Here is a 26842-nt window from a genome sequence, read left to right as displayed (position 1 = left end):
ATAATGAAGCAGTCCATGCCCACATGCAGCAAGACCTGGACAACATTCAGGCTTGGGCTGATAAGTGGCAGGTAACATTCACGCCACGCAAATGCCAGGCAATAACTATCTCTAACAAGTGAGCATCTAACCACCTCCCCTTGCCATTCAACGGCATTACCATCACCGAATCCCCCACCACCAATATCCTTGGGGTTACCATTGACCAGAAACTTAAGTGGACCAGCCACATAAATACTGTGGCAACAAGAGCAGGTCAGAAGCTGGGTATTCTGCGGCAAGTGTCTCACCTCCTGACCTCCCAAAGCCTTTCCACCATCTACAAGGCACAAGTCAGGAGTGTGATGGAATACTCTCCACTTGCCTGGATGAGTGCAGCTCCAACAACACTCAAGAAGCTCAACACCATCCAAGACAAAACAGCCCGCTTGATTGGCACCCCATCCACCACCTTAAACATTCACTCCCTCCACCACCGGCATACCATGGCTGCAGTGTGTACTATCTACAAGATGCACTGCAGCAACTCGCCAAGGCTTCTTCGGCAGCACCTCCCAAACCCGCGACCTCTACCACCTAGAAGGACAAGGGCAGCAGCCGCATCAGAACACCACTAAGAGATAAGACATAAGAAATAAAAGCAGGAGTAGGTCATATGGCCCCTCGAGCCTGCTCCACCATTCAATAAGATCATGGCTGATCATCGACCTCAACTCCACCTTCCCGCCCAATCTCCATATCCCTTGATTCCCCTAGAGTCCAAAAATCTATCCTTGAATATACTCAAAGACTCAGCATTCACAGCCCTCTGGGGCAGAGAATTCCAAAGATTCACAACCCTCCGAGTGAAGAAATTCCTCCTCATCTCGGTCTTAAATGGCCTACCCCTTATCCTGAGACTATGCCACCTAGTTCTAGACACTCCAGCCAGGGGAAATAACCTCTCAGCATCTACCCTGTCAATCCCCTTCAGAATCTTTTATGTTTCAATGAGATCAGAGAGTATAGGACCATTCTACACAATCTCTCACCATAGGACAGCCCTCCCAGGAATCAATCTAGTGAACCTTTGTTGCACCGCCTCCAAGGCAAATATATCCTTCCTTAAATAAGGAGACCAAAACTGTGCACAATACTCCAGGTGTGGTCTCATCAAGGCCCTGTACAATTGTAGCAAAACTTCCTTACTCTTCTACTCCAACTCTCTTACAATAAAGGCCAACATGCCATTTGCCTTCCTTATTGCTTGCTGTACCTGCACGCTAGCTTTCTGTGTTTCTTGCACGAGGACGCCCAAATCTCTCTCAACTCCAATATTTGAAAGTTTCTCACCATTTAAAAAATATTCTGTTTGTCTATTCTTCCTACCAAAGTGAATAACCTCACATTTCCCTACATTATACTCCATCTGCCAGCTTACTGCCCACTCACTTAGTCTATCTATATCCCTGTGCAGACTTCTGTGTACTCCTCACAGCTTACTGTTCCAAGTTTGCTGATGGTACAAAGCTAGAAATCCAAATATACTACATCCACTGGTTCCCCTTTATCTACCCTGCTAATTACATCCACAAAAAACTCTCACATTTGTCAAACACAATTTCCCTTTCATAAAACCATTCATACCACTTCCTTAACAATGGATTCCAGCATTTTCCCGACGACTGATGTTAGGCTAACTGGCCTGTAGTTCCCTGTTTTTTCTCTCCCTCCTTTCTTGAATAGCGGTGTTACATTTGCGACCTTCCAATCTGCTGGGACCATTCTAGAATTTAGGGAATTTTGGAAGATCAAAACCAATGCATCCACTTTAGAACCCTAGGATGTAGGCAGTCAGGTCCAGGGGATTTGTCGGATTTAAGTCCCATTAGTTTCTCGAGTACTTTTTCTCTACTTATATTAATTACGTTAAGTTCCTCACCCTCATTAGACCCTTGGCTCCTCACCATTTTGGTATGCTTTTTATGTCTTCTACTGTGAAGACAGATACAAAATATTTGTTTAACGTTTCTGCCATTTCTTTATTCCCCATAATTTCTCCTGTCTCAACCTCCAAGGGACCACAGCTTACTTTTGCTACTCTCTTCTTTTTTACATACTTGTAGAAGCTCTTACAATCTGCTTTTATATTTCTTGCTAGTTTTCTCTCATATTCTAATTTTTCCCTTTTTATCAATTTTTTGGTTAACCTTTGCTGGTTTCTGAAACTCTCCCAATCCTCAGGCTTACTATTATTCTTTGCAATATTATAAGCTTCTTCTTTCAATCTAATGCTACCCTTAACTTCTTTAGTTAGCCACGGTTGGATCACTTTTCCCTTGGAGTTTTTTTTAGCCACACCTTTTAATCTATTTTTCCAATCTACCTTAGCCAACTCGCCCCTCATACCTATGTAATTGGCTTTATTTAAGTTTAAGGCCTAGAAATTGGGTATAGCCCCGCTTGAGGCGTTAGAACTGGCGATGCGCAAAGTTTATAGCCAGACGAGACTTATCTGCGCCTGGCGCGATATTGGGTTGCTTCGCCCCCAAAGGGGATTGAGGCGCTAAATCAGCCGTTGCACGGTGCTCTTAAGGCGCAATATCGACGCGGACGGGCGCAGCGCAGGTGAACTCAATTACGGGAAAGCACGAGACCTACAGGCGCCGGCCGGCTCTTAAAGGGGTGGGTCAGTCAGTCTGAGCTTCAACACCCAACGCTCTGCAGGCCTCAGATTCGGCGCTCGCCCTTGTCTGGCGGTACAAGGTGATCATTATGGAGAAGGTTAGGCAGAGAGCAGAGCGCTTCAGCGCTGAGGCTCTGGACCACTTGGTGGCTGCAGTTGAACACCGTCGGGAGGTCCTGTACCCGGATAATGGCAAGAGGCCAAATCAGAAGGCTTACCGACGATCTTGGAGGGAGGTTGCTGTGAGGGTGAACTCCATCAGCATGGTGACCAGGACCCCTGTTCAGTGCAGGAAGAAATTCAACGACCTCACATGGATCGTCAGGGTGAGTGATGGTTTACCAAACTTGTGCTTCCCTCCATCTGCATCTGACTTCGGGCACCCTGCTGCAATGATGCGCCAATGGCCATCTGTCAGTATGCACCCATGGCCCTTTCTGGGCACACACATGGACAGATGTCTCAAGGCCTCATGTAAGGGCTCTTGCACAATGGGGGGCATGCGAGAAGGTCTCAAGGCCTCATGTAAGGGCTCTTGCACAATGGGGGGATGCGAGGAGATCTCAAGGCCTCATGTAAGGGCTCTTGCACAATGGGGGGCATGCGAGGAGGTCTCAAGGCCTCATGTAACAGAACCTCCCCTTCTTTCCCCTGCAGTCCAAGATGGTGCAGATCCGGAAGGAGCAGCGTCGAACCGGTGGCGGACCTGCACAAGTGGTCACTCTAACGGATCTGGAGGAGAGAGTGCACCAGATACTTGGAGGACGTCTGTCTGGTCCTGTCACCACAGCATCTGCCGACCCCATTACCGACAGCGAGGGTAAGACTCTCACCTTTTCCACCTGTTGCCTTCCACTTGGTCCCCCCGCCAGCATGCATCCTCAGTGTGCAGCCATGTCAGAGCCTTGCTGCAATCTGGCATGCCTTTCAGCAAACCTGTCCTTCTGCTAAAGCCACTCTTCCACCTCCCACTTTCAGATGAAGCAGCACCAACTTGGGCTCAACGCGCTGAAGCTGCCAGTGCCAGTGCCACCGGAGGGGAGGACCAGGAGGAATCCGGACCAGCCGCTGCAGAATCCGGGGAGCTGAGACATCTGCAGACTGGGGATAGTAGTCCCCTGGAGGGGAGGGGGGGTGGCTCTGAGGATGAACCAGTTGCCGGACCAAGCGGCATGGAGCAACGCAGGGGGGATAGGCAAGTTCGGCCACCGTCTCCCCGCAGGGCAAGGCAGGTCGTCATGACTGCTGCACAGAGTGCAGATGAGGTCCGTCGCCTGGCAGAGATGAGCAAACAGGCCCAGGTCAGATACACGGAGCTGATGGCTGCAGTGGAGAAGATGCCTGAGTCAATAGATTCATTGGCTAGGAGTATGCTGGACTGCGGGGCAACAATGGAGAGGACTCTGCAGGGCTTTGGGGCAACAATGGAGAGGACTCTCCAGGTGTTCGGGGAAACAATGGACAGGTCTATCCATGGCTTCGGGGCCACAATGGACAGGACTATCCAGGGCTTCGGCCCAACAATGGAGAGGACTGTCCACGGCTTTGAGTCGGCAATGGAAAGGACTGTTCAGGGCTTCGGACAATCCCTGGAAAGGTCTGTGCAGGGCTTGTCCGAGGCAGTGGAGCGGTCGGCTCCTGCCTTGTCCGAAGCCATGGGAGGAACTGTCCAGGCGTTCTCCGAAGCACTGGCACCTGGCACACAGGTCCTCACTGTTGCCACACAGTCACTTGCTGGGCTCCTCCACAGCCAGATTGACGCAACGCGATGTCTGACTGCAGCCACCCTCTCTGCATCAGATAGGATTGCCCCGGGCCCTTCCACTCCCGTACAATGCCAGGAATCCGTGGAGCCTGCGATTGTGCCGGATGAGCCGAACCGCTCCCCTCAGATAGCCAGTGTGTCATCCGACCATGGTGCAGGTGTCCTCTCTCGTCAGGAGACCATTGCACATGCCAGCGCTGGGACGCCTGCATTGCAGCTACCACCACCTGCAGCCCACACTGCTTCCAGCCATGCTCAAAGCAAGCATCCTGCATCCGCACCCTCCAAGCCCAGAGGTCGGCCAGGCCGTACCTCAGGGGCTTCTGCGCGTCCAGACAGTCAGCAAGCGTCCCCCAGCCTTGAGGCCGCCACTCGGGTGCAATTACGTAGGAGCAGCAGGGAGGGAAGGGGCCGGGCGCGCAAGAGAAGTCGTTCTCCCTCAAGGGGCCAGTTGTAGAGGGAGGTGCTGAGACGTTTGTTTGTCCAAATTGAAGGACACCCTCAGTTGCTGTTATAGTTGCAGATTTTTGTTGAGTTTTGCGGCTTGGCCGAACAGGTCACATTTATTTTGTAAGTTATGGTTTCTGCTCACTTTACGTTGTTTAGCTGTAATGCAAGACTTTTGTGTCAATAAACAGAAGTTTCAATGTTGCTTGGTGCATGTCACTACTTTCAGTGATGCTGGCATGCAGAGGCCCTCAAACATCCAAAGTGCGCATGAGGTAAGACTCTCATCATTCCGCCACAGGGGTGTCGAGACGAGTCCAGAGGAGCCTCTGACGTATGGATCTTCCACTTTCAGCAGCCCTTCCATCTTCCTCCTCCTCCTCCGCCTACTCTTCCTCCTCCTCCTCATACTCCTCCTCCACCTGCTTGTGCAGGGTCCGAGGGAAGGTAATGAATGGACGCGTTCGCCTATAAAGGGCATCTGTCACTTGCCGGATGCAACAGCGGACTGCAGCCTGAGCGTCAGTCGCATTGTCCCCAATGGCTGACTGAAGGCCTCCATTTTTATGCAAATGGATCCTATCAGTCAGTGTAGCCATCATGGACAGAGAGGCTCTGCAGCGTTCACGCGGCTGCAGATCCTGACCAAGCAGGTGGCACAGATCAGTAACAATGTCCCTCCAGATTCGGAGCCATCGCTAACACTGCTCCACCGAAATATCAAGGCTTGTCACCTGCTGCCTAAAGACCCTCGCAGCATCCTGTCGGATTGGACGACCTCGATTGCCCCTCCTCCTTCTGGCCAATCCCTGCCCCCTCTCCCGCCATCTCTCTGCCCCTTCACAGTGTTGGGCGATGAGGCCGTCACCCCCCGAACAAGCTCCCATTCCGATGCCAGTTGGTCAAAAGGCTTTTAGGTGTAGTGCTGCAAGTGCTTCGGACAGGGTTGAAGGTCCCAAGTACTGTGTAGCTCAAATCCCAGAACTCCGCTCCACATTAGCTCGCCAACTCTCTCCAGCAGCGATCGCAATGAGCAGGCCAAGTGGCAGAAGATTCTGCACTAGAGCTGTCCCCTTTAAATAGCGCCCCCCTACTCCGAGAAGGGCCTGTTAGCCCTCCCTCGAACTGTCACTAATAGCGCTGGGCGCTAAGGCTCCGGGCGCCACCCAATATGCGCTCAGGCGCTCCTAAAAGGCGTTGCACACTGAAATGACGTCATGAGCTGCTTGCGCTCGCGGGCGTGCGCAAACACTTAGCGCAGGCGCTAAATGTATAGTCAATTTCTGAGTCGGCGCTATCTTCATAGCGTCCGCCCCAACATAGGGCTTCGCCCCAATTCTAGGTCTCTTTAGGCGCTCAGCGCCGGCGCTACCAACCCAATTTCTAGGCCCAAAACTCTAGTTTCGGACTTAGGTAAATCACTCTCAAAATTAAGGTGAAATTCTATCATATTATGATCACTCTGCCCCAGAGGATCCTTTACTATGAGATTATTAATTAACCCTGTTTCATTACACAATATAAGATCTAAAATAGCCTGTTCCCTGGTTGGTTCCATGACATATGGTTCTAGGAAACTGTCTCAAATGCATTCCATGAACTTGTCCTCCAGACTACCTTTGCCAATTTGATTTGTCCAGTCTATATGAAGATTAAAGTCCCCCAAGATTATTGCATTACCTTTGTTGCAAGCTCCTACTATTTCTCGATTAATACTCTGTCCAATGGCATAGCTACTGTTAGGGGCTCATAAACTACTCCTACCAGTGTTTTCTGCCCCTTGTTATTCCTTTTCTCCACCCATACTGATTCTACTTCCTGATATTCCGAGCCGAGATCCTTTCTCGCTACTGTCCTTATGCCATCCTTTATTATCAGGGCTACTCCCCCTCCTTTTCCATTCTGCCTGTCTTTTCGAAACATCAAGTACCCTGGAACATTTAGTTCCCAAACTTGGCCACCTTGCAACCACGTCTTTGTAATGGCTATTAGATCAAACCCATTTATCTCTATGTGTGCCACTAGTTCGTCTATCTTGTTACGAATGCTTCGTAACAAAATTTTAAATTTTTTACCATTATTCCCTGCTTTGACTTTATTCTCTGCTGCACTGCTACCATTAAACTCTGTCCCTTCCTGTCACACACTGCTTATTTTTACCCAAATCACTACACTGCTCTATTGTCTTGACCTTTCTCTTTAGATTTCTAAATTTCCCCTCACCTGACCCCTCCCCCCCTTTTTTAGTTTAAAGCCCTATCTACAGGCCTAGTTATTTGATTCGCCAGGACGCTTGTCCCAGCCCGGTTTAAGTGGAACTCGTCCTGACAGAACAGCTCCCTCTTTCCCCAGTACGGGTGCCAGTGCCCCATGAATTGAAACCCCTTTTTCCCCACACCACTCTTTGAGCCATGCATTTAACTCTCTGATCTGCTTGACCCTATGCCAAATTGCACGCAGCTCAGGTAGTAATCCAGAGATTATTACCCTTGTGGTGCTGCTTATTAATTTAGACCCTAGCTCCTCAAACTCCCTCAGCAGAACCTCCTTCTTAGTTCTACCTCTAAGATCCCCACCAAGTCACACACCATCCTGACTTGGAAATATATTGCCGATTCTTCATCGTCGCTGGGTCAAAATCCTGGAACTCCCTACCTAACAGCACTGTGGGAGTACCTTCACCACACGGACTGTAGCGGTTCAAGGCGGCGGCTCACCACCACCTTCTCAAGGACAACTGGGGATGGGCAATAAAGGCTGGCCTTGCTAGCGACGCCCATATCCCATGAACGAATTAAAATTAATGTCCGTATTAAAGAAGCAATGTCTATATCAGTGTTCCCATTAACAGGCACCAGGTGCATCAGGGTATTCTGACATGACAATTTATAAATTACAAATTTGGTCATCTTATCTTAATGCAACATATTGAATGTTTCTAACACTTGGATGATTGAGACAACAGTACCCTGTTCTAAATTATAAGAAACAATAACACATCAAAGTTAGCAGTCATATTTAGTCAAAAGGTACTAGATCCCATCAAAGAGGTATTTCCTGGTGTTGTTTTTATTCAATGGTAAAAAAGATAAAATATTCTAGATATTTGCGGTAGTGGGTAGGCTTTCATCTCAGAAAAATATGTACTGTTCTCTAAGAAATTGGAGAAAACCAATTGATTTGAATACTGTGAGGCTCAATATTGAAATGCAAGAAATGTAGATTAATAAGGTACATCAGGAAATACACTGAATACTACTTTTAAAAATTAAAATATGTCAAATGTATCTTATGGTCAGCCATAAAAGTCAGACTTTTCAGCAACCAATTATATTTCAAAGCTTCAACTCAGATTACTTTCCGAATGAAAATCATCACGTAAATAACACCATCAATTTGGATTTTTTTTTAAATGGTATCTTACTGAACCAGGAGGTAGATCTGGATTTCTTAAGCAAAATTGTGGCTCATTCAGTCTGCTTCCATGTGTATCATCTGATGGGCAAATCTAGAAAAAGAAAATGCTGGATTTACTTTTAGTCAATTGCTTAAATGTGGAATTAATTAATGATTAGAAAATTAAATAATCTTAAATATAATTACATTGCCCTCATGTTTCAATCTTCATTAAACTGGCAAATCTCTGCTGCCTGTATCCTAACTCGTACTCACACCAAGTCCCGTTTACCCATCCCCCTATGCTTGCTGACCAACATCGGCTCCTGGTCCACCAACCCCTCAATCTTAAAATTCTCATCCTTGTGTTTAAATCCGTCCATCGCTTCACCTGTCCCTATCTCTGGAACCTCCTCCAGCCCTACAACCCTCTGAGAACGTTACATTCCTCCAACTCTGGCCTCTTGTGCATCCTCCCACTTACTTCGCCCGCACCATTGGTAGCTGTGCCTTCAACCATCTGGGCCCTAAGCTCCAGTATGCCCTCCCTAAATCTCTGTGCCTCTCCACCTCCCTCTCCTGCTTTAAGACACTGCTTAAAACTTACCTCTTTGATCAAGCTTTTAGTCACCTGCCCTATTATCTCCTTCCTCCACTGGCCAAGTACAATCTCCCTATTGTGGACTCCATTCCATTTAATTTCCTGAGGGGCGGTTCTGCAAAAATACTCACTGATCCCCAAGTAATCAAGCAAAAGTCCAAAATATTCATCCATGTTACCTTGACACTCCCCTTTCTACTGTTATTGATAGAGCCAATTATCAGATATTTATCCAGCTCCTGTTTGAGAAAAAGTTAACCAACATAGCCTCAACTGTTATAACTGAAAGTCTGTTCCAATAACCCTCTACTGTGGGAAGAAAGTGTCTTCCAAACTCTGGTCTCACTCAAGGCTGGTCAAGGCCTGTGTCCTCCAGTCCTGTGTTCATCCTCTAACCCACTACTGTACTGTAACTGAAAGACCTTTAGAAACCCAAAACAGGATTCACACTAGATAAAGTTAACTGTTATAATTCATAGCAGCTTTGATTCAAGTGATTTTAACAGATCTTTTAAAAGTAAGTGATTAATTAAAATTACTCCACTTCAAATTCAGAATAGAGAAAATTTTACTCTGCAACTGGCTGTGGTTTACGTGATGTAGGGATGCTTAATGCTATTTTAATATTATTCTTTTAATACTGAGAATTCAGCTTTTCTTTCATCTATATTGATATCACTTGCTTGGATAAACAGAAAAATACATTTAAAATAGGTCAATTTGCTCACAGATTGCTTGCACATCAAGTTTTCAATTGTGGCCTTCCTATCCAGAAGATAGCAAGCAGAGAATCTAACTGTTTCCCCACAGGGAGGGAGAAAAAAAATCAGAAGTCAAGTCATCCCAGTGTCAGCTGTGGCTCAGTTGGTAGCACTGTCGCCTCTGAGTCAAAAGGTTGTGGGTTCAAGTCCCACTCCAGAGCCTTGAGCACAAAACTCTAGGCCGACACTCCAGTGCAATACTGAGGGAGTGCTGCACTGTCAGTGGTGCCGTCTTTCAGATGAGATGTTAAACCGAGGCCCCGTCTGCTCTCTCAGGTGGACGTAAAGGATCCCACGGCAGTATTTCAAAGAGCAGGGGAGTTATCCTTGGTGTGCTGGCCAAGATTTATCCCTCAATCAACATAATTAAAAACAGATTATCTGGTCATCATCACATTGCTGTTTCTGGGATCCTGCTGCTCCTAGGTTAGAATAGTGTCTGTACATTGGGACATCCTGAGGTCGTGAAAGGTGATATATAAATGCAAGTCTTTCTTTCTTTCATGACTGTGTCATGCAACTAATAACACTAGTTACATTGGCAGACATACAGCAGGCCACTTAGTGAGTGAATGAATACTAAGTAGTACAAGAAATAAACGATTTTTAGAAATAAAATATTTAGCATCCTTGATCCATGAAGAGAAATAGTGTACAGGAATGATCATGAATGCAATGTAGGGATATTCATCCTACAGGAGCTACATTAACAAAAATGTTTTTACATATGGAAACACTTGAGCTTACATTAGTCAGACTGTTCCACAAATCCTCATTTTTTGCATTTGCATAGCTATGGCGTTGTAAGTAGCGAATAATGCCAGCTTTAAAAACATCTTCCGTCAGGTAGTCCATCAGCATGTTTAGAATGCAAGCTCCCTGCAATTCAAGCCAGTCAAACATTATAGACTTAATCTACTGCATTACAACATTACTGCATTGTCAGACAGTGCCAGCAGACTTCTATTGCTGTTCAATGAATCGTGTATGGAAATAACATACTCTGCAAACATATTTGTGTCAAGTTGCAACATTAGCCCAGTGTTACCAAGTCCCATTAGTTCCTGGTTCCTCGTGTAAATCACCAAGTTTAATTATTCTATCACCATGCATATTTTTGCAAATGGTTATTAGACAAAGAAATTACTTTTTAAAAAGATACTGAGAAAAATTTATCAGGATCATAAAAGCTTTTCATTAGAGAGATTGGAATCAGTACAGATTGATCCAAGATTGCTACCCATATTGTATTTTTCACAGAAGAAAATAATTTAAAAGTTGATTTATACATAATATTAGTAATTTATAAAGTTATATTTATCATACCTGGTGAGTCTGAAAAGCGGAGATAACAGAATGTACTTGTCACATTCCCCCAATCAGAGAACATTCCCTTTATCCCTACCTCCTACTTTCCAGCCAATTATTAATCCATGTCACAAGGTTACCTCCAATTCCATTCACTCTCATTTTTACTAATAATGTCTTGTGCAGAACCTTATCAAATGCCTCTAGAGATCCATATAGACAATATCCATAGACACTCCTCCATCCACCATGCTAGTGACCTTCTCAAAAAATGCAACTAGATTAGTCAGACGTGGTCTGTACTTCACAAATCCACGCTGATTCCCTTTGATCAGCTCATACATGTCCAAGTGCTCATTCACTTTGTCTCTCATGATAGATCCCAGTAACTTCTCCACAACTGATGTTAAACTGACAGGTCTGTAGTTATCTGGGGGAGAAAATTGGGTTGCTATGCGCCTCCTGTTAGCCTCCCACAAAATTCAGCGGGAGGTTAGCGGTGACGGTAGACGGTAGCGTCCCGCGGCACTGCACCTCCGGCGATAGCGTCATCGCCTTGCGCAGTGCCCCGGCCGCAAACTTCACTCGCGCCCCTTGACCTCCCGCCGGACGCCATGTCCGACAGGGTCAGGGTGCTGGGTTTGCGGCCGCGGCAGCACAAATTAAAGGGCAAGTGCCGGGCGGCCATTTCTTTTGGGCTGCCTGCCAGCAGCCTTTCGCCTGCTCATGCAGGGTGCCGGCCGTGATCAGTCAGCCCGGCACTCAGCCGGGCTCTTTTCCCAGCACCCCGCTCCCCGGTGGTACAGCAGGGCCCCGGTGTGCGCTGCGCTAGGCCCCGCCCCTCTAATCAGGGGAGGGAAGGCTGTACCGCGGCACCACGTGCCGGCACGCGTGTTGCTGCTGCATGTAGTGCTGTGATATTGAATGGTAGCGCCCCAGGAAGGAGGGGGAGCGCTTCCAGTAGCGCCCTGCCTCCTGCTTGGGGCGCTACCACTCAATTTACGGTGCAGGGCGCTAACTTTCGAACGGGGGCGTGACTCAATTTTTCCCCCCTGGTTTCTCCCTACCTCCCTTAAACAATGCAGTTATTTTTCCAATCTAAAAGGCACATTTCGTGAATCGAGGGAATTTGGGAAAATGACTAACACATCTGCAGTTGCCTCACCTATTATTTTTAATACACTGGAGTGGAAGCCATTAGGAGTTTTGTTTATCTTAACTCCATTATTTTCTCCATTACCATTTTTTAAATGTTTTCTTAAATCTGCTAAATTCCTCCCCAATTATTACTCAATACCAAAAAATCAAGCAATGAGTTACACAATGATTTTGTTTCTATCTCTCTGCTGATGTTGCAACTTGTTTTAAAGCAATTATATGTTAATTTCTTGTCTATTTACCTTGTCATAGGAGACATCATCAAACATTTCCTGGATCTCTGCAGGGTTTTCCACTGGAGTGGATACCGGATGTGAAGAGTTGAAGGCATCTACTTTCATTGCACTGAAGCATTTGTGTAGGAAGAATTCTTTCTGTGAGAAACAAAATGATTTAGATTTTAGTTATGGAATTTCATATTCACACCTTACACACAACTCTTTCCAATACTATACAGCTGGTGCTGAGTAATCTATTATTTAAACAAAGCTGAACAAATGTCTAAGAGTCATTAGTGTGTTAACGGTCAGCGCCACAGAGCTGGGACAGACTTGGGTTTGGATTGTGCTGTACTTGGTGCCTTTCTCGGGCACTGAGCAGAATCTTTGGTATTCCGATAGGAAGAAATAAAATCAGAGGGGAAAGCAATGCCTGGCTGGTCCCTCGTGCTTCCTTATAGCCAGTTACAGGAATCAGTGGCAGAGACGTGGGAGTAGGTCATGCATCCATCCTCTTGCCTATTGAGGTATCAAGACTTGGTTAAAGTGGACTGGGAAAATATATTACAGGGTAAGACTGTAGAAAAGCAGTGGCAAATATTTAAGGAGATATTTCATAACTCTCAGCAAAGATATATTCCAGTGAGAAAGAAAGGCTCTAAGAGAAGGATGAACCATCCATGGCTAACTAAGGAAGTAAAGGATGGTATTAAATTGAAAACAAAAACACGCAATTTTGCAAAGAATAGTGAAAGGCCAGAGGATTGGGAAATTTTTAAAAAGCAGCAAAGGACAACTAAAAAAATGATAAAGAGAGAGAAGATAGCTTATGAGAGTAAGCTAGCAAGAAATATAAAAACAGACAGTAAGAGCTTCTACAGGTATATAAAAAGGAAGAGAGTAGCTAAAGTAAACATTGGTCCCCTAGAGGATGAGTCTGGGGAATTAATAATGGGAAACGGCAGAGACCTTGAACAAATATTTTGCATCGGTCTTCATGGTAGAAGACACTAAAAGCATCACAATAATGGATAATCAAGGGGCTATTGGGGTGGGGCGGGGGAACTTAAAACAATCACTATCACTAGAGAGAAAGTGTGGTAAACCACTGTTATAGTTATCACTGTATATTGTTCTCACTGTCACATCACTACACGAGGTCGCCTCTTGTCGCACTGTTATACCTGGGCTGACCACCTCCGACTCCGCCCATTACCTGCCCAGGTATAAAGGTAGCTGACTGGCTAGTATTCCTCCCTGTTGGATCGGATCACCCACGAGGGTGGGCTCTGTTATTTAGCCAATAAAAACCTTCAGTTACGTTAACTCGTCGCCTTTTATTGGACTAATTGATAGGCATATCAATTTTATTGGCTAAATTTTAAAGATGTCTGATAATGAACAGCAACAGCAAGGAGCTCACCCAGCAGCACAGCAACAGCAGCCTCCAGACAACGGGCCACACCAGCCGGCTTGGCTGCAAGCCTTGAAACCACCATACCTGGATCTAAACCCACAGGCACCAAACTCAGCCAACGACTTCAAACACTGGCTGGACTGCTTCGAATCGTACCTGGAGGAAGCCGTCGTCCCTCAGAGATCCAAACTAAGAGTCCTGAAAGCCCAAGCGAGCCCGAGAGTATATACACTCATCCAGGACATGACTACGTACGACGACGCCATCAACCTACTGAAACAGCAGTACCGGAGCCCGGTAAACTACATGTACACTAGGCATCTCTTAAGATCTCGCCAGCAACAGCCAGGAGAATCGATAGCTGAATTTTCACGAGCGCTGAGACAACTCGGCAGGAACTGTGACTTTAAAGCGGTGACGGCTACTGCGAACATGGAAGACAATGTCCGCGACGCCTTGGTGAGAGGCCTACGTTCCGACTACACACGGCAAAGACTGCTTGAAGCTAAGGACATAGACCTGGACAAGGCCGAAGCCCTCGCCCTCACCCTAGAGGCCACCCAGCAAGACCAGGAAGCGTTTGCCAGGTACTATTCGCGACCCTGGGACTCGGGCCCGACCCCCACCCCACCACCCTTCACAGCGCTGCCCCCGGGACCTACCTCAGCGTCTGCATCACGGATCCGACCGGGCCCGCTAGCCCCGGTACCGGCCCCGACATCAGGCAACCCCGATCGGGCCGCTGGCTGCTTCTTTTGCGGCCAGGAGAAGCATCCGAGGTCGCGCTGCCCAGCCAAAAACTCGACCTGCAAAACCTGCCTCAAGAAAGGCCACTTCTCCAAGGCCTGCAGAAGCAAATCCTCAGAAGCCAGCAGTGCCTCATGCGAACCCTGGGGGCGGCCATCTTTGTGCGGGGCAGCCGAAGCCTGCAGAGCCTCATGGGAAAACCAGGGGCGGCCATCTTTGTGCGGGGCAGCCGAAGCCTGCAGAGCCTCATGGGAAAACCAGGGGCGGCCATCTTTGTGCGGGGCAGCCGAAGCCTGCAGAGCCTCATGGGAACAGCAGGGGCGGCCATCTTTGTGCGGGGCAAACGATTTAAACAGAGCCTCATGTGAACTACGGGGGCCGCCATCTTCGCCGCCATCTTGTCATGACAACGACGCGCTCATCTACACCCTAGCTTCCGTGACCCTGGATCAAGCCCGCCCGCACCACCTGGCCAGCTCAATGATGGACATCAAAGTCAACGGCCACGCCACGACCTGCCTGTTCGACAGCGGAAGCACGGAGAGCTTCATCCACCCAGACACGGTGAGCCACTACTCCCTCCCCGTCCTGCCAACGCGCAGCCGCATCTCGATGGCATCGAGGTCGCACGCCACAGACATCAGCGGCTACTGTGTCGTGACATTGTCGGTTAAAGGGACAGAGTATAAAAATTTTAAACTCCTCGTACTCCCCCAGCTGTGCGCTGCCATCATACTAGGGCTGGACTTCCAATCCCACCTCCAAAGTGTAACCCTAGCATACGGTGGACCCCTCCCCCCACTCACAGTCGACAACCAGCGAAAGTTAAACCGCCCACCGCGTAACACCTGCAGCCTATCCACCCTCAAGGTACCGCCACCTTCCCTGTTCGCTAACCTCACCCCCGACTGCAAACCTGTCGCTACTAAGAGCAGGCGGTACAGCGCTGGGGACAGAGCCTTCATTAGCTCTGAGGTGCAGCGACTCCTGAAAGAGGGCATTATTGAGGGGAGCAGCAGCCCCTGGCGTGCCCAGGTGGTGGTAGTCAAGACCGGCGACAAAAATCGCCTGGTTATCGACTACAGCCAGACCATAAACAGATACACCCAGCTGGACGCATACCCCCTCCCCCGCATATCGGACATGGTCAATGAGATTGCACAATACCGCGTATTCTCGACCATCGACCTCAAGTCGGCCTACCACCAACTCCCCATCAGCCCGGAGGACAGCCAGTACACCGCCTTCGAGGCGAATGGCCGCCTCTACCAATTCCTTAGGGTCCCCTTTGGTGTCACCAACGGGGTCTCGGTTTTCCAACGGGAGATGGACCGGATGGTTGACCAGAACGGACTACAGGCCACTTTCCCCTATCTCGATAACGTCACCATCTGCGGCCGCAACCGGCAGGACCATGACGTGAATCTGGAGAAATTCCTCCGTACGGCCCAACGGCTGAACCTCACCTACAATAAGGAGAAATGCGTGTTTAACACAGCGCGCCTTGCCATCCTTGGCTGTGTAGTAGAGAACGGAGTCATCGGCCCCGACCCCGAAAGAATGCGCCCCCTCATGGAGCTACCCCTCCCCCACTGTCCAAAAGCACTTAGGAGAACCCTGGGGCTTTTCGCCTACTATGCCCAATGGGTACCCAATTATGCGGACAAAGCCAGACCCCTCCTGAAAACCACATCCTTCCCCCTCACGGAAGAGGCGTGCGTGGCCTTCTCCCTCATTAAGGGAGACATAGCCAAGGCCACAATGCACGCAGTGGATGAGTCAATCCCCTTCCAAGTGGAGAGCGATGCATCCGACTTCGCCCTAGCCGCTACCCTTAACCAGGAGGGTAGGCCGGTAGCCTTCTTCTCAAGGACCCTACAGGGCCCCGAGACCCGACACTCGTCGGTCGAGAAGGAAGCCCAGGCAATTGTGGAGGCAGTACGGCGCTGGAGGCACTACTTGGCAGGCAAACGATTTACCCTCCTCACCGACCAACGCTCGGTTGCCTTCATGTTTAATAACAAGCTGAGGGGCAAGATCAAGAACGACAAAATCTTGAGGTGGAGAATCGAGCTTTCCACCTATGATTATGAGATCTTGTACCGGCCCGGTAAACTGAACGACCCCCCTGATGCTCTTTCACGCATTACATGCGCCAGCGCGCAAAGTGATAGACTTCAGACCCTCCACAATGACCTCTGCCACCCCGGAGTCACCAGACTCTACCATTTCATTAAGGCCCGCAACCTGCCATACTCCATCGAGGAGGTCAGGACCATGACCAGGAACTGCCAGATCTGTGCTGAGTGCAAACCGCACTTCTATAAGCCGGACAGAGCAAGCCTGATCAAGGCCACCCGCCCCTTCGAGCGTCTGAGCATCGACTTCAAGGGGCCCCTACCGTCATCCGACCGTAATGTGTACTTCCTCAACATCGTTGATGAGTACTCCCGTTTCCCCTTTGCCTTCCCCTGCCCAGACATGACCAGTAACACGGTCATTAAATGCCTGAACAAACTCTTCGCCTTGTTCGGGTTCCCGAACTATATACATAGTGACCGGGGCGCCTCCTTCATGAGCGAGGAACTCCGTCAGTTCCTATTGGAGAGGGGTATTGCAGCAAGCAGGACCACCAGCTACAACCCCCGAGGGAACGGCCAGGTGGAAAGAGAGAACGCGACGGTATGGAAGGCCACCCTCTTAGCCTTAAAGTCTAAGGGCCTCCCAACCTCCCGCTGGCAAGAGGTCCTCCCGATTGCGCTGCACTCCATCCGGTCACTACTTTGCACTGCCATTAACACCACCCCCCATGCTCGAATGTTTGTCTTCCCCAGGAAGTCGACTACGGGAACCACCCTACCAACCTGGCTGACCTCTCCGGGACCCGTCTTGCTGCGAAAGCACGTGAGGGCCCATAAAACGGACCCCCTGGTCGAGAAGGTGAACCTCCTGCACGCCAACCCCCAGTACGCCTATGTGGCTTACCCAGACGGACGGGAGGACACTGTCTCCTTACGAGACCTCGCACCCTCACCCCCCCCTCCCAACCCCCCCGAGTCCAGCCGAGGTAGACGGCATGCCGGAACCCCACGAGCCTTTGCCGACTACGCAGACACCAGCTTTAACACCGGATAATGTAACACCGCCGCTGCGACGATCGGAGAGGCTAACGAAGCCTCCGGACAGACTGACATACCAGAGCTGGTAATACACTTCACCCCGCCGGACTCTAATCTAAACAAGGGGTGAATGTGGTAAACCACTGTTATAGTTATCACTGTATATTGTTCTCACTGTTCTCACTGTCACATCACTACACGAGGTCGCCTCTTGTCGCACTGTTATACTTGGGCTGACCACCTCCGACTCCGCCCATTACCTGCCCAGGTATAAAGGTAGCTGACTGGCTAGTATTCCTCCCTGTTGGATCGGATCACCCACGAGGGTGGGCTCTGTTATTTAGCCAATAAAAACCTTCAGTTACGTTCTTAACTCGTCGCCTTTTATTGGACTAATTGATAGGCATATCAGAAAGTACTAGGCAAACTAATGGGACTAAAGGTGGACAAGTCCCCTGGACCTGATGGCATGCATCCTAGAGTCTTAAAAGAGGTGGCTGCAGAGATAGTGGATGCAATGGTTGTAATCTACCAAAATTCCCTGGATTCTGGAAATGTCCCAGCGGACTGGAAAACTGCAAATGTATCGCCCCTATTTAAGAAAGGAGGGAGACAGAAAGCAGGCAACTATCGACCAGTTAGCCTAACAGGAAAATGCTGGAGTCCATCATTAAGGAAGTGATAGCAGGACATTTTGAAAATCATAATATAGTCAAGCAGAGTCAGCATGGTTTTATGAAAGGGAAATCATGTTTGACAAATTTGCTGGAGTTCTTTGAGGATGTAACAAGCAGGGTGGATAAAGGGGAACCAGTAGATGTGGTGTATTTGGATTCCCAGAAGGCATTCCATAAGGTGCCACATAAAAGGTTACTACACAAGATAAGAGCTCACGGGTTTGGGGATAATATATTAGCATGGATAGAGGATTGGCTAACTAACAGAAAACAGAGAGTCGGGATAAATGGGTCATCTTCAGGATGGCAAACTGTAACTAGTGGGGTGCCACAGGGATCGGTGCTGGGGCCTCAACTATTTACAATCTATATTAATGACTTAGATGAAGGGACCGAGTGTACTGTAGCCGAATTTGCTGACGATACAAAGATAGGTGGGAAAGCAAATTGTGTGGAGGACGCAAAGAATCTTCAAAGGGATATAGATAGGCTAAGTGAGTGGGCAAAAATCTGGCAGATGGAGTATAATGTGGGAAAATGCGAGGTTATCCACTTTGGTAGGAAAAATAAAAAAGCAAATTATTATTTAAATGGGGAGAGATTACAAAATGCTGAGGTACAGGGGGATCTGGGGGTCCTTAGAGTCATAGAGTCATAGAGTAATACAGCACGGATAGAGGCCCTTCGGCCCATCGTGTCCGCGCCGGCCATCAAGCCCTGTCTAATCTAATCCCATATTCCAGCATTTGGCCCGTAGCCTTGTATGCTATGGCATTTCAAGTGCACATCCAAATGCTTCTTAAATGTTGTGAGGGTTACTGCCTCCACAACCCTTTCAGGCAGTGAGTTCCAGACTCCAACCACCCTCTGGGTGAAAAAGTTCTTTCTCAAATCCCCTCTAAACCTCCCGCCCTTTACCTTGAATCTATGCCCCCTAGTTATCGACCCCTCTACTAAGGGAAAAAGCTCCTCAGCATCCATCCTATCTATGCCCCTCATAATTTTGTACACCTCAATCATGTCCCCCCTCAGCCTCCTCAGCTCCAAGGAAAACAAACCCAACCTGCCCAGTCTCTCTTCATAGCTGAAGCGCTCCAGCCCTGGTAACATCCTGGTGAACCTCCTCTGCACCCTCTCTAACGCGATCACATCCTTCCTGTAGTGTGGCGACCAGAACTGCACACAATATTCCAGCTGTGGCCTAACCAGTGTTTTATACAGCTCCATCATAACCTCCTTGCTCTTATATTCAATGCCTCGGCTAATGAAGGCAAGTATCCCATATGCCTTTTTTACCACCTTATCCACCTGTTCCGCCGCCTTCAGGGATCTGTGTACTTGCACACCCAGATCCCTCTGACCCTCCGTCTTGCCTAGGGTCTTTCCATTCATTGTGTATTCCTTTGCCTTGTTAGTCCCCCCAAAGTGCATCACCTCGCACTTTTCCGGGTTAAATTCCATTTGCCACTGTTCCGCCCATCTGACCAACCCATCTATATCGTCCTGCAGACTGAGGCTACCCTCCTCGCTATTTACCACCCTACCAATTTTTGTATCATCCGCGAACTTACTGATCATACCCTTTACATTCATATCCAAGTCATTAATGTAGACCACAAACAGCAAGGGACCCAGCACCGATCCCTGTGGTACCCCACTGGCCACAGGCTTCCAGTCACAAAAACAACCTTCGACCATCACCCTCTGCCTTCTGCCACTAAGCCAGTTTTGTATCCAATGTGCCAAGGCACCCTGGATTCCATGGGCTCTTACCTTCTTGACCAGTCTCCTGTGCGGGACTTTATCGAAGGCCTTACTGAAATCCATGTATACCACATCCACTGCGTTACCCTCATCCACACACCTAGTCACCCCCTCAAAAAATTCAATCAAATTAGTCAGACATGATCTTCCCTTGACAAAGCCATGTTGACTATCCCTGATTAATCCTTGCCTCTCCAAGTGGAGACAAATTTTGTCCCTCAGGATTTTTTCCAATAATTTTCCTACCACTGATGTTAGGCTCACTGGCCTGTAGTTCCCCGGTTTTTCCCTACTACCCTTCTTGAATAATGGTACTACATTAGCGGTTCTCCAGTCCTCTGGCACATCCCCTGTGGCCAGAGAGGTCCTGAATATATGTGTTAGAGCCCCCGCAATCTCCTCCTTTGCCTCACACAGCAGCCTGGGATACATTTCATCCGGGCCTGGGGATTTATCCATTTTTAGGCCAGCTAAAACCGCCAATACCTCCCCCCGCTCGATGTTAATATGTTCGAGCATATCACAGTCCCCCCGCCCTATTTCTATGTCTACATCGTCCTTCTCCATAGTGAAAACAGACGCAAAAAATTCATTCAGAACCCCTCCTACATCTTCCGGCTCCACACACAGATTGCCACTTTTGTCCCTAATGGGCCCTATTTTTTCCCTAGTTATCCTCTTACCCTTAATATACTTATAAAACATCTTCGGATTTTCCTTTATTTTGCTTGCCAGTGTTATTTCATGGCCCCTCCTTGATCTCCTAATTTCTTTTTTAAGTATCCCCCTGCACTTTTTGTACTCCTCTAGGGCTTCCTCCGTCTTTAGCCTTTTGTATCTACCAAAAGCCCTCCTTTTTTTCCTAATCCATTCCCGTATATCCCCTGACATCCAAGGTTCCCTGTGGTTTTTGGAACCACCCTTGACCTTTACGGGAACATGTTGCCATTGTATGATCTCAATCTCCCTTCTGAAAGCCTCCCATTGCTCCGATGCGGATTTTCCTACAAGTAGCTGATCCCAGTCCATTTTGGCCAGATCCTGCCTTATCCTATTAAAATCGGCCTTCCCCCAATTTAGAACCTTTATTTCCGGCCCATCCCTGTCCTTTTCCATGGCCACCTTAAATCTTACCATATTATGGTCACTATCACCAAAGTGCTCACCTACTAGCACTTTTTCCACTTGGCCGGCCACATTCCCTAGAATTAGGTCCAGTACCGCCCCCTCTCTTGTAGGACTTTCTACATGCTGGCTCAAAAAGCTCTCCTGGATGCACTTTAAGAATTCTACACCCTCTGAGCCTTTCACACTCTGACTATCCCAGTTAATATTGGGGAAGTTGAAATCCCCCATTATTATTACCCTATTATTTGCACATTTCTCTGAGATTTGCCTACATATCTGTTCCTCTATCTCCCCCTGACTGTTTGGAGGCCTATAGTACACTCCCAGCAAAGTGCTTGCCCCCTTTTTGTTTTTAAGCTCCACCCATATGGCCTCATTGGAGGACCCTGCTAATATATCATCCCTCCTTACTGCAGTAATTGACTCCTTAATTAATATTGCGACACCCCCTCCTCTTATACCTCCCCCTCTGTCTCGCCTGAAGATTCTGTACCCCGGAATATTGAGCTGCCAGTCTTGCCCTTCCCTCAACCATGTCTCCGTGATAGCAACAATATCATACTCCCATGTGTTTATCAACACCTTCAGTTCATCCACCTTATTCGCAAGACTCCTTGCATTAAAATAGATGCCATCCAGCCTTGCCCTTATATATTTGCCCTGTCTACCAAGCTGACTTGTTTTTTTCTCTATAATTGGCAGCACATCCCCCCCTATTTCAGCTCCCCTCTGTATCCCATCCCCCTGCCAAGTTAGTTTAAACCCCCCCCAACAGTGCTAGCAAACCTCCCCGCAAGGATATTTGTCCCGCTCCGGTTCAGGTGCAACCCGTCCGACTTGTACAAGTCCCACCTTTCCCAGAAGCAGGCCCAGTGATCCAGGAAAGTAAAACCCTCCCCCCTACACCAACTCTTTAGCCACGCATTCATCTGCTCTATCCTCCCATTCCTATACTTACTAGCACGTGGCACTGGGAGTAATCCAGAGATTACAACCTTTGAGGTCCTGCTCTTTAATCTGTTACCTAGCTCCCTAAATTCTTGATGCAGGACCTCATCCCTCTTTTTACCTATGTCGTTGGTACCAATGTGGACCACGACCATTGCCTGTTCACCCTCCCCCTCCAGAATGCCCTGCAGCCGCTCAGTGACATCCTTGACCCTGGCACCAGGGAGGCAACAAACCATCCTGGATTCACGTCTACGGCCACAGAAACGCCTATCTGTTCCCCTTACTATAGAATCCCCTACCACTATTGCTCTCCCACTCTTTTTCCCCCCTTCCTGGGCAGCAGGAGCACCCCCAGTGCCAGGAAGTTGGCTGCTGCTGCCTTCCCCTGGTGAGTCATCCCCCTCAACAGTATCCAAAGCGGTATACTTGTTTGAAAGGGGGATGCCCGCAGGGGTTCCCTGCACTACCTGCCTGCCTTTGTTGCTCCGCCTGATGGTCACCCCCTGTGCCGCCCTGCCCTGAGGCGTGAACAACTCGCTAAACGTGCTATCCACGAGCCTCTCAGCATCGCGCATGCTCCAAAATTCATCCACCTGCAGCTCGAGCGCCGCAATGCGGTCTGCAAGTAGCTGCAGCTGGATGCATTTCCCGCACACATGGTCGTCAGGGACACTGGCAGCTTCCCTGATTTCCCACATGGAGCAAGAGGAGCAGAACACGGGTCTGAGCTCTCCTCCCATGACTTACTCCTTTAATTAATTAAAAATTTTATTCAATACCCCAGTTACAGGTATACTCTAGGGCGCTTTATTTACCAACTGTCCCCACTACACCACAGAAATGTAACACCACAGAATTCAAGCTTGTACATGAATCACAAAAAGTTAGCATGCAGGTACAGCAAGTAATTAGGAAGGCAAATGGAGGGCAAATGGAGTATAAAAGCAGGGAAGTCCTGCTACAACTGTACAGGGTGTTGGTGAGACCACACCTGGAGTACAGGTAGACTACCCTTTATCCGGACTTCCGAAAACCGAAACCCTCTAAAAACCGAAGGTTTTTTCGTTCAGCGTAAGTCGTGCGTACGACTTACGCTGAATGAAAAAACCTTCGGTTTTTAGAGGGTTCCGGTTGCGGAAGTTCGGATAAAGGGTAAGTCGTGCGCACGACCCCCCGCCAGCCCCGACAACCGCCGACCCCGCCAGCCCCGACAACCGCCGACCCCCCCGCGGACCCCGCCAGCCCCGACAACCGCCGACCCCGCCAGCCGCCGACCCCCCCGCGGACCCCGCCGGCCCCGACAACCGCCGACCCCGCCAGCCGCCGACCCCCCCGCGGACCCCGCCGGCCCCGACAACTGCCGACCCCCCCCCCCCCCGCGTACCCTGCCGGCCCCGACTGACTTACGCTGAGCGTCAGCGTAAGTCGTGCGCACGACCCCCCGCCGACCCCCGCCGACCCACCTTCCGAAATCCGAAATTCTCCTTTATCCGAAACTCGGCTGGTCCCGAGGTTTTCGGATAAAGGATAGTCTACCTGTACTGCGTACAGTTTTGGTCTCCTTATTTAAGGAAGGATATACTTGCATTAGAGGCAGGTCAGAGAAGGTTCACGAGGTTGATTCCGGAGTTGAAGGGGTTGTCTTATGAAGAAAGGTTGAGCAGGTTGGGCCAATACTCATTGGAGTTTAGAAGAATGAGAGGGGATCTTATCGAAACATATAAGATTCTGAAGGGGCTTGACAGGGTAGATAAGATTCTGAAGGGGCTTGACAGGGTAGATGCAGAGAGGATGTTTCCCCTCGTGGGGGACTCCAGAACTAGGGGGCATAATTTCAGAATAAGGGGGCACCCTTTTAAATCAGAAATGAGGAGGAACTTCTTCTCTCAGAGGAATCTTTGGAATTCTCTTCCCCAGGGAGCTGTGGAGGCTGGGTCATTGAATATATTTAGGTGGAGATAGACAGATTTTTGAACGATAAGGGAGTCAAGGGTTATGGGGAGCGGACAGGGAAGTGGAGTTGAGGCCAAGATCAGATCAGCCATGATCTTATTGAATGGCGGAGTAGGCTCGAGGGACCAAATGACCTACTCCTGCTCCTACGCCTTATGTTCTTATGTATCATCAGCAAACTTGGATACATTACACTCGGTCCCTTCATCTAAGTTATTAATATAGATTGTAAATAGCTGAGGCGGAGCAGGCTCGAGGGGCCAAATGACCTCTCCTGCTCCTACGTCTTATGTTCAAACCAGGAAGATGAAGAGGAGGCCATAACAAAAATGTAGTATTTTTGTCCGTCTAATTTAGATAAGCAGTTTAAACTGCAGCTCTAAATCTTGTAGTATTCTTAACGTGATACAATGTTGCAAGTTTTGGCATTTACAGGATTCAGAGAAGAAGAATTAAAGTTTAAACAATGCTGAGTTACTGGTTCAGTTTATGTATGGTTGACGGCGCCTTTTCAAATCGGAGTTGTCAGTTATTCAAAATTCAGGAAGATCCAATTACTTTTTTCTGGGATCTGAAGAATTGTTATGTTTGAATCTGGAGTTAATCTGAAAATCCAAGAAAGGAAAGCTGCCAGTTCACTGATTGCAGGCTCGGGGGCAGGAGGGAGTCCACAGCGCAGCCTGTGGAGGAGCAGTGAATGACAGGCCGCAACTTCAGGATTTCCGTGTTAGGCTGTGCATGCGCTAAATCCTGAAGTTGTGGTCAGTTTCAGAGGACTTCAGGAGGACACAGACACTGGGCAAATGAAATTTAATGTAGAGAACTATGAAGTGATACATTTTGGTAGGAAGAATGAGAGGCAAAATAAACTAAATGGTACAATTTTAAAGGGGGTGCAGGAACAGAGACTTAGGGGTGTATGTATGTACACAAATCTTTGAAAGTGGCAGAACAAGTTGAAGAGGCTGTTAAAAAAGCATATGAGATCCTTGGCTTTATTAATAGAGGCAGGAAGTACAAAAGCAAGGAAGTTATGCTAAGCCTTTATAAAACACTGGTTAGGTCTCAGCTGGAGTACTGTGTCCAATTCTGGGCACCACACTTTAGGAAGGACATCAAGGCCTTGGAGAGGGTGCAGAAGAGAGTTACTAGAATAATACCAGGATTTACAAAAGGTTAGCTTAGCATTTAACACTGCAATTCTTTTATCAGGTGCAAAGATTTATAGGATTATAACACTATTTCTTGAATGTTACTATTTGTTCACCTTTTGTTAAATATATTTGCTTAATAGTTTTAAACTTAAAACAATGTCCAAAGGCATGATATTTATGCACTGAAGACAAGATATGAAGGTGGTATGGATAATTCTAGTAGTTAAAAATATCGAATAGAAAGGTTCTTCTGTTTATTATGCTTGATCACATTGTTGAAAGGAACACACTTTTTAAGGCTTAAGGAGTTGGGACATACTGATTAAAGTGATCTAAAATACAGAAGCTGAATAGAATCAAGAGTAAGAAGGGTAGAAAAGACCCAAAAACAACAGAGAAAATAAAATTGTAGTTAAAGGAGGAAACTTACCCAGAGATTATTCTTGTGAAAAGGAAAGGGAAAATAACATTTCATTTTATTTGGAATAATACCTAATACCTCTGTTATACTGTTTGCTGTATAGTATCAACTGAGTGCAAAGAATGGGGAATACCAAGTTATACTAGCCATTTGCATTACTACAGAGGGGATGAGTGAATTCGAGCTTTACAAGTGCACACTCCAACACACAAACCAACAGGGTGCAATTTGTGCTGGATTCCCTACTGTGATTCTATTTTTTAGTGATTGACACCATAGGCATCCCAGTCAACTCCATTTGATGAGAAAGAAATGGATTGCTAATACAGGAGGAAAAGCAGGTAAATAACATTATGTGGTTTGTACCAGCTGCAGTTACACTGTGGCTAACACAAAGCAGAATCATTTTGAGACCACCACTCTTGAAAGTGCATTTATTTATGTTGCCACCAACATCACCAGGAGGCTTTCTAACGCTCCCTATGGAGCTGCTTCATTGAAAACCTCGGTGTGCTACCAGCCCTAAACATGTAATAAAACAGAAAAAGCAATAGAGCAATTACAAAACAGTAGACTAATCAAAGGATTCAGATTACAGTTTATAACAATCATTGAGAGCCTTAGATTAGACCACAGTTCAACAATCATTCCTTGGTACAAAAGCAAAAGCAGATGCTGGAAATCTGAAATAGAAACAGAAAATGCTGGAAATACTCAGGTCAGGCAGCATCTGTGGAGACAGAAACAGAGTTAACGTTTCAGGTCGATTACCTTTCATCAGAACTGGAAAAAGTTAGAGATGCAACAGATTTTAAGCAAGTGCAGGGGCTGGGAAAGGGGGAAGGGAGGAAAGAACAAAAGGGAAGGTCTGTGATAGGATGGAAGGCAGGAGAGATTAAATGACAAAAGGGATGATGGTGCAAGGCAAAAGGAAATGGTAATGGGACAAGTTAAGAAACATAGAAACATAGAAGATAGGAGCAGGAGTAGGCCATTCGGCCCTTCGAGCCTGCTCCGCCATTCAATGAGATCATGGCTGATCATCCAAATTCAGTACCCTGTCCCTGCCTTCTCCCCATATCCCTTGATCCCTTTAGCTTCAAGAAATATATCCAACTCTTTCTTGAATATATTTAATGAACTGGCCTCCACCGCCCTCTGTGGCAGAGAATTCCACAGGTTCACCACTCTC

General features: G+C 47.9%; 1 protein-coding gene across 7 annotated transcripts in view; it reads right to left on the bottom strand.

Moving 5' to 3' along the window:
* Nucleotides 1-26842, bottom strand: part of LOC147124508 (endoplasmic reticulum aminopeptidase 1-like) — a 156650-nt gene that overhangs the window by 48113 nt on the left and 81695 nt on the right. For all 7 annotated transcript variants that reach the window (XM_085988401.1, XM_085988411.1, XM_085988420.1 and 4 more), the window contains 3 exons: nucleotides 12344-12475; nucleotides 10383-10514; nucleotides 8302-8385 (listed from right to left, as the gene is read on the bottom strand). In XM_085988401.1, the coding sequence (XP_085844527.1) occupies nucleotides 8302-8385; nucleotides 10383-10514; nucleotides 12344-12475 (348 nt within the window). The remainder of the gene's footprint in view (nucleotides 1-8301; nucleotides 8386-10382; nucleotides 10515-12343; nucleotides 12476-26842) is intronic.

This window comes from Somniosus microcephalus, chromosome 1 (assembly GCF_052327205.1).
Source record: "Somniosus microcephalus isolate GS21.2 chromosome 1, FLI_Smic_1.0, whole genome shotgun sequence".
Lineage (NCBI taxonomy): Eukaryota > Metazoa > Chordata > Chondrichthyes > Squaliformes > Somniosidae > Somniosus > Somniosus microcephalus.
This window is presented reverse-complemented; position numbering and strand designations above follow the sequence as displayed.